The sequence below is a fragment of the Protomyctophum bolini genome, assembly GCF_963924005.1.
Source record: "Protomyctophum bolini genome assembly, chromosome: 9".
Classification (NCBI taxonomy): domain Eukaryota; kingdom Metazoa; phylum Chordata; class Actinopteri; order Myctophiformes; family Myctophidae; genus Protomyctophum; species Protomyctophum bolini.
In genome coordinates, this window is record NC_137870.1 from 25,017,164 (window position 1) to 25,025,932 (window position 8,769).

General features: G+C 43.1%; 2 protein-coding genes across 2 annotated transcripts in view; one reads left to right on the forward strand and one right to left on the reverse strand.

Moving 5' to 3' along the window:
* The window catches only part of LOC308321528 (nesprin-2), a 56,436-nt gene extending 48,259 nt beyond the window's left edge, over positions 1–8,177 (forward strand). The window contains exons 12-13 of the mRNA XM_080772462.1: positions 7,106–7,164; positions 7,612–8,177. Of these exons, the coding sequence (XP_080628588.1) occupies positions 7,106–7,164; positions 7,612–7,813 (261 nt within the window). The 3' untranslated portion in view covers positions 7,814–8,177. The remainder of the gene's footprint in view (positions 1–7,105; positions 7,165–7,611) is intronic.
* On the reverse strand, positions 755–1,648 carry LOC308321214 (Y-box-binding protein 1-like; the record flags this gene model as incomplete). The annotated part of the gene is made up of 1 exon (XM_080772054.1): positions 755–1,648. The coding sequence occupies one exon, from the start codon at positions 1,646–1,648 to the stop codon at positions 755–757; it is 894 nt and encodes a 297-aa protein (XP_080628180.1).
* Positions 8,178–8,769: the final 592 nt, after the last annotated feature.

The following is an 8,769-nucleotide window of genomic DNA, read 5'->3' on the forward strand; positions in this document are numbered from 1 at the left end:
TCCTGACATCACACAAAATACAGTTGCAATGCATGACTAACAATGCCCATTTGTGCGGGCGTTTATCTGCATACATTTTTCTTAAATGTTTTTCACAATTGCTAAATGTGAAAACTTTGGGAGGGAATAATTTACGATACTGTACCTGTACCTACGGTACATAACTCGAAGGGCGCCGAGTCGGCTCTAGCAGCGATCGCAACGTTCGGCACGGGTCTGCGACCCGTTTCCTGTGACACAAAACACATTCTTAAATCTACATTCTTGGCTGGGGTAACCAGTTCTATATGGCCAGTGAAGAAAAAGAGTGCTCCTTTGTGGAAAAAGGCATTTCAACAAAATGTGGGTGTTTCGCGGGTCTTTTTGATGATTTGTTCGCTATCGCATCGCAAGTTCCAAAGATCGTGAAAGCGTATCTTTGACACAGCTTCTAATTGCTGGGTTCTGGCTTTTAGCTTCTAGCCAATCAGAGCACAGCGTGGTCTGAGGTAGCTCATTTGACAAGAGCAGAAAAGCTCCCATCACATTATTTGGTTCCATTTTGTACACAGTCAGAGTTAAGGTGCAAGTTTGCAGAATCACTGGTTTTGGTGGCCTTGATGATGACCCAGGCAGAAAGTGGAGACAGTGTATTTGAGCTTTATAGTTCTGTGTAAAGCCAAATCATGGCTAAAAGAGGGATTCCACACATAGGATGCGTATTCTGACATTGAAAGGGATTGCTGGTGCTCCTTCTTTCCTACTCTGCCCCGGCCTACTGGGCCTCGAGAGCAGATGTGTTCTCGACAGTTGACTCGCCTCCTCCTGTCTTGGCCTCTTTCTTTCCACCGTTGGCATGTGGCCGCCTGCGGTACTTGCGCTGCTCCTGGTAGTTCTGACCTGCCTCGCCACCCTGGCCCTCTTTGCCCTCCTCTCCTTCCCACAGCGGTTTGGGACCCTTCGTTTTGAAACGCGGTGGGGCTCTGTAGTTGCCCTGCTTCGTCGGTTTGTTGCCCTGGTCTGGACCTCCTTGATTCTCGTCACCTTCGTCTACCTCAGTCACCTCTCCTTGTTGTGGGTTGGTGTGCATGGCCCGGCGGCCGTGGTGTCTATTTGTCGCCAGGATAGGAGGGCGCTGCTGGTGCTGGGTGTCTGCTTCGGCGGGAGCGTCTTCACACTCGTGGTCAAGGCCACGAGTGTGGTCAAGTCCTTTGCTGCTGGATTCACCTTCACCGTTGCTCTGGTAGTTGTCCATATAGACTTGGTCACGGGGAGGGCCCCTGTTGCGGCGGTAGTGTCCAGAGTGATTTATATCAGGGGCATACTTGCTCCCTTGAACGGGAGCACCATCTGGGCCAGTGACATTGATAGCCTCTGCTCCCTTCTCCGCTTCGACCACATCAAATTCAACAATTTCTCCATCTCCAACACTGCGAAGGGACTTCCTCGGGTTGTTCTTTTTAATGGCCTTCTGGTGTACAAAAACGGCATCTTTGGTATCATTCCTATTGATGAAGCCATATCCATTCTTGACATTAAACCACTTCACTGTACCCAAGACTTTTGTTGCAATGACTTTCTTATCCCCTGTGGAAGCTGCAGTTTCTGGGCTGCATGGGCTCTCCACATGGGCAAAAGGCTGTTGAATGCTGGCCTCGCTGGTGGTCATGCTTACTGGTTGACAATGCAGGTGGTGGCACTATAGTGTGTCTCCCGGTGTTAGATGGTAACCTGGGGCGATGGTGGAGTTGTTGGTATAAGTTGTCTCACTGGCTCTCTGTACTACTGTGCATGTTAAACAGTAATCTTCATCTTATATAGGCTGTCCTGACATCACACAAAATACAGTTGCAATGCATGACTAACAATGCCCATTTGTGCGGGCGTTTATCTGCATACATTTTTCTTAAATGTTTTTCACAATTGCTAAATGTGAAAACTTTGGGAGGGAATAATTTACGATACTGTACCTGTACCTACGGTACATAACTCGAAGGGCGCCGAGTCGGCTCTAGCAGCGATCGCAACGTTCGGCACGGGTCTGCGACCCGTTTCCTGTGACACAAAACACATTCTTAAATCTACATTCTTGGCTGGGGTAACCAGTTCTATATGGCCAGTGAAGAAAAAGAGTGCTCCTTTGTGGAAAAAGGCATTTCAACAAAATGTGGGTGTTTCGCGGGTCTTTTTGATGATTTGTTCGCTATCGCATCGCAAGTTCCAAAGATCGTGAAAGCGTATCTTTGACACAGCTTCTAATTGCTGGGTTCTGGCTTTTAGCTTCTAGCCAATCAGAGCACAGCGTGGTCTGAGGTAGCTCATTTGACAAGAGCAGAAAAGCTCCCATCACATGCAGCAGACCACCAAGACCGAATGAAATTATGCTTTTTTTAAAGGAATATTAAATCTGTGATTTCACTTAATTCAGATACTGTATCACCAATGCTAATACCCCTTACTATAGAGTGCGCTGACCATATAAGGAGTTCCTCCCTACCCCCAGTGAGCCCCTGGGGTCAAAAAACCCTAGTTTCGGTTTTGGTGTCTTGATCAATCATGATGGAGCGGGGGCGGGCCTTGGTGCGCGTGTTGTTGGCTTGTTGCACATTCCCCCACTGTAGAGTGTGTGCATGTGCATATCTTGTTTACAAATGGCGGAGCAGCAGGCGAAAATCTGAATGCAGCCACCAGCTCGAAAAACAAGAAAATAATTATAAAGAGTAGCCAAGAGAAGAAATCTGCTAGTGAAGACCCTATGGTGAAGACAGAGAAGATCCAGGCGACAGCTGTCTGTCTGCTGTGGGACATGGAGTAGCCGCGTCACCAGGCTGTGACGCCTACAACGTCCAATATATATTTATATATTTGTTTGTTTAATATAGCCTACACAATATCAATAGAATTCAGTAAAAAACGGCTAGGGTGGAATTCTCTTTTAAGGCGGTGTTAAAGTACTCCTTGAGGTGGCCACGCTGCTCTTTGCAGCTGTTGGGTGGGTTCAAGTGAGGCAGTGCACTATCCAGCTCATTGATGGGGTGTGTGATCTCTACTGTGGAAGTGTCTCTTCTCCTCCGGGCCTTTACCGGGTCATGCTGTGCCAGGGCTTTGATATCGTTACAGTCCACCTGGACAGTTGGCCTGCCTGGGAACATTATAATCTCTGTGCGGTAGACATTGGAGTTGAGGATCGCTGGTGCTAAAAAAGACAAAACGTTTTTTTCCCCTGGCCTGTAGGGAGTCTGCATGCAGTCTTTCAATGTGATCTGTGCAGTTGTAGGTATATAAACCCGAATGTGTCTGTTATAGAGCCACCATCAGGCTGATTGGAAAATGTTCAAGTGGCATTTCTTCCTCTGCCTAGTGGGAATGTACGTGCAAGATTTCTCGAGAACCGCAGGCTGCGTACGTGATACATTTTGGCATTGTATCACGTCTTGTATCAGGCATTTTGTTCAAAACGGAGCAACTTTAGAAGCCAATCTGGATGGAAAAGGAAAATGGATAGGAAAAATCGGACAGATCCGTCTAGATCACATTTTTATACTATTTTTATATTGACCTGTGCTTTTGTTTGAAATGTACCCATTCTACATACTGTGAATATATATATATATATATATATATATATATATATATATATATCTTTTTTAATCTGCCTCCTGGTGGCCGATCTGAACAATTTGGAGCAGAGGCTCTGGCATCCAGGGAGTTTTGCTGCCATCAGGCCAAAGGTGCCGTGGAGATTAAGCTGTTCACGGATGGACCGACTGACAGACAGGGTGCAAAACATAGTCTCTGCCACACCTTCGGCCTGGTGGAGACAAAAACGCACACATGCAAACCCACACCATGACTTGAAAGTAGTTCACACACTGTTGGGCTCCAGTTGAAAAGTGCCTTTATTTCACCCACAAGTACCTGTGTGCCAAGTGCAGACAGTACAGCAGCAGGCTAGTTAACTTATGACTATACATACAGTATGTCTGCTTTTAGAGATTCAGGATCATATAGTCTCTAAAAGTTTGTTTGTGCTTCAGCTCCAGTGGGGAGGGGCTGTTCATGACTCCATTACCAGGCAGCAGAGTGATAGAAATCCTCTCACAGCGCAGAGAGACCATTTCCATTTCAAATCTGTGCTGTGTTTAATTTCACCGTGCCAGGGGTTTAATTTTCAGCTAAAGAGAGTCACGTGAGAGTGAGGCGTGGAGTCTCTGAGAGCAGGGAGATATTACGTGTGGTTGTAATGTGTACGGTAATTGCAGCGAGGACATCAAGAGAGAGAGAGGGAGAGAGACAGACACACAGAAACAGAGATTTTGTTGGCAGTGGCACTCCGTGTGTGTGTGTGTGTGTGTGTGTGTGTGTGTGTGTGTGTGTGTGTGTGTGTGTGTGTGCGTGTGCGTGCGTGGATTGAAATATATTGTTATGAAATTATTTAGCCCCTCTTATGCCCAGTTTTGAGTATTTGAAACAATTGAAGACAAAAGTGAGGACGCAAATTGTGATTGGCTGAAATGAGAGGATGTATGATAATAAGAGTGCCCCTCACTTAGGAGTGATTTTTATTTAGTCATTCTGTATAAACTTAATTTTGGCTATTCTATTTTGCCTGTGTTCTTCAGTGCCTGTGATGTCATGTGGGTCAATACATCATCATCATCATACTGTACTTATGCAAGACTTAAAGCTTTATATTGTCGGTGCAACCACACTTGTAATTTCCCCAGAATTGTGCCTTTCTAGTTTGTCGCTGTTTCACCATGCCAACAATTATTATATTTTATATGGCAATAACGAAAGTTAATTGAGGAGATGAAGAAAAACTATGATTTGAGTCCCAACCAAACTGAGCTATATATAATATATAAGCAAATGGTTATAAAATAAGCAGGTGGTTTATTTTCTAAAGAACCATTTGAAACCCTTTGTGGAGTGCATATAACCTGTTCCATTGAGAGGGAAAGAAATAATAAACAAACATTGGAGAAAGATATATATTTTTTCTCATATTGTTTGCCTTGATAAAAGAGAACATTTTGTACAAAGGCCAGCTAACAGTTCCAGGTAATCTCCATTCCTTTAAGATTCAAGGACGTTTACAAGTTGAAACAGTTGAAAAACACAAATCTAGTTAGCTAGCCCCCCCCAAAGAAAATAACTAACGGTCTGTCCCTTATCAGCTCAATAAGGAACACATCTTTTAGTTTCCAAATAAGGGACGATTCCGTATTTAACGGCGAATGGTTGGCAACCCTACTTCCATTGTGTGTATTTCCCAAGTAGCAGTTCTTGTCCTGCAGCCTGCCTAGCCTATTAGCTCTGGTTCTCTTCTAACCTCAGATGCTAGCAGTTCCACCAAAGCCACTAGGCTGAATGAGAACATGAAAGCCACACCAATAAATCAGCACATGAGCCAGAAATATCATCATGCAATTACTTTATAATTATACAATTATAAATATAGGCCACAATAACAAATGTTGTGCGCGTGTGTGGATGAGTTATGTTTTAACCCATTAAAGGACAACTTTAGTTTTTTTCAACCAGGTTAGGTTGTTATTAGAGAAGGTAAAAGATGAGTCTTTTTCATGTGCTGCTTTCTTTTGTTCTTTTGCGATTTTAGCTAATTTTAACAGGGGGGCGGGGGCATTCGAACAAGTGGCTAAATATGTATTTCTTTTTACAAATTCTTACGGTGATTTCTTTATTGCTATTTACTATAGTCCTACTAGACCCCAGGAAATTACATTTGGCCACAAAAGATCACGGGATCTATTGAATGTGAAGGGGGGTACTATACTGTGTGCCATGCGATATGTCATTGGCTCAATATGTCAGTTTTTTTACCTCCCCCTTCACATTCAATAGATCCCATGATATATACTAGTTTTAAGTCTAGGCTCAAAACTTTCGTTTACTCACAAGCTCCCCCTGATGCTCTTGCACTGCGTTGTTTAGTGTAGTTGGATGTGAAACTGTTCTATCTGCGTTGTTTAGTGTAGTTGGATGTGAAACTGTTCTATCTGCGTTGTTTAGTGTAGTTGGATGTGAAACTGTTCTATCTGCGTTGTTTAGTGTAGTTGGATGTGAAACTGTTCTATCTGCGTTGTTTAGTGTAGTTGGATGTGAAACTGTTCTATCTGCGTTGTTTAGTGTAGTTGGATGTGAAACTGTTCTATCTGCGTTGTTTAGTGTAGTTGGATGTGAAACTGTTCTATCTGCGTTGTTTAGTGTAGTTGGATGTGAAACTGTTCTATCTGCGTTGTTTAGTGTAGTTGGATGTGAAACTGTTCTATCTGCGTTGTTTAGTGTAGTTGGATGTGAAACTGTTCTATCTGCGTTGTTTAGTGTAGTTGGATGTGAAACTGTTCTATCTGCGTTGTTTAGTGTAGTTGGATGTGAAACTGTTCTATCTGCGTTGTTTAGTGTAGTTGGATGTGAAACTGTTCTATCTGTGTTGTTTAGTGTAGTTGGATGTGAAACTGTTCTATCTGTGTTGTTTAGTGTAGTTGGATGTGAAACTGTTCTATCTGCGTTGTTTAGTGTAGTTGGATGTGAAACTGTTCTATCTGCGTTGTTTAGTGTAGTTGGATGTGAAACTGTTCTATCTGCGTTGTTTAGTGTAGTTGGATGTGAAACTGTTCTATCTGTGTTGTTTAGTGTAGTTGGATGTGAAACTGTTCTATCTGCGTTGTTTAGTGTAGTTGGATGTGAAACTGTTCTATCTGCGTTTAGTGTAGTTGGATGTGAAACGGTTTCATGAAAAACATATGCTGCTATAATATCAACAGTGCTTAAATGACATGTCAAGGACCCCCAAAATTATACGTATTTGTCAGCGGACCGCCATCTCAAAATAGCTTGTTCCAGGAACCGCTCCAGAATCAAAGAAAATGTGTTTGTTTAAAAAAAATCAAACAAACAAATCAAAAATAGCTAACTACAAGCTCTTAGTAACGCGCTATGAGCTTGTACAGTAGATCTGCTATTTTCAAATACGCGAATAAATCTAAAATGGCACTGATGCTTTCCCAGTTTAAATGGGTTAACAGAATGTATATAAACAGTGTAAAAATAATGATCTATCAGAGCAGAGCAGATTCATAATTGTTGCGTCTCTTTTCAGTCGGAGGAGCACCCTGGTCTTGAAGAGGTCAAAGTTCCTGAACTACCAAAGCAACAACTGTAAGAAAACTATTTCAATAATGTCACCCTGGGATAATTATAATAGTATTATAATCTATGTTTGCTTCATGTCTGTCTATACCTCACTGACATGTTTCTTAGTGCGGCAGTGTGGAAACGTTGCGGTGAGATGGATATGTCCTTAGGTCCTAAAGTCGTCTCTTCGGTGCTACTTAAAATTTCTGACGAGCCGAAATCATTTTGGCACTACAGCGGTATGAATCGGCCCTAACGGTTCCCAAGCTTTTCTGGTCGAGACGTTTGCCCGGGACCCAAACTAGTGACATTAGCAGATCTACAAGCTTTGTGCCCCATTACGAGCTTGTAGATTTTCACTACTTCTTAATTATTAATATTTTTTATTCACGCAATTTCCTTTTTGTTTGTTTGTTGCGTTTAAAATTCATACAATCATTTAAAATGTCTTTATTTGAAATCCATCCATAGGAGGATTTCCAAAGGTTCCATTACTCCCTGGTGGCCCCGCCCCCCAGCGCTCATCTACCTCTTGGTAGCCGCAGCGCTAGCGCTAGCTCTCCTGGCCTGTCCGCTGTGGGCCCTGCTGCAGCCCGACTGCCACCGCGCCAACAGACTACCACCCAGCTTCCACTGGACGCTACGATATGTCAACGGACCCCCGCCTACCTGAAAGGCCACAGGCATTACTGTACAGCACTGGTTCCCAAACAGTGGGTCAAAAGATTCTGCCCCCAATTCCCATTCAAGTCAAGATAAATGACTATGACGTCATGTACTTGATTGTGGGTGCGGCGGATCAACTCATCAAAGGCACCGCTCACTTCACACTGGGTGTGATTTTTGAGGTCTTCCAACTTACGAAATTACGTCATATGGCAGGCAAGTCTAGCGACTTTTAATGTTTGTTTAGATCACTTTAAACCAACTTTACCAGGTGTCCCTCACTTCACACGAGTGCGATTTATTATCAATGCAAGTGAAATGTCTTCTCTAAACAGACAACAGAAAGTCCATAGACTTGGCTGTCCTCTGTTTAAAGTGGTCTAAACTAACTTTGAAAGTCCATAGACTTGGCTGTCTTCTGTTTAAATGGCTCTAAACAAACTTTAAAAGTCCATAGACTTGGCTGTCTTCTGTTTAAATGGCTCTAAACAAACTTTAAAAGTCCATAGACTTGGCTGCCACATGACATAATTCAGAGGGGAAAAAAACGATGCTGGAGGGGCTAACGCCCAAATGACCAAACCTACCAATCATGTCATTGGTAGTTTCTGAACTGTTCATAGCCCCCCTCTGAGACACAAACCAAATAGACAGAAATAATGAGCATTAGTGAGGACAAAATCATTATATGAAGAAAGGTTGAAAAGTGGTCCTTTTAAGAACTGAAGCTTAGTCTACAGTTGCACTTGTAAATGGCCTCTAACTCTAAAAGAAAATATTAATATTTTTTATCTTCGTTCACCAACTACAACTGTCAGTTTGGACCACTGAATTAAGACAGCCTGGGGGTCATCCAGAGACCTATCACAGGGAAATACACAGGTCAGATGACTCCGCTACGCTAACCACAGTTCACACAAAAGTCTTGCCCAAATATAGAGTTCCACACGCCTATGCAGACTC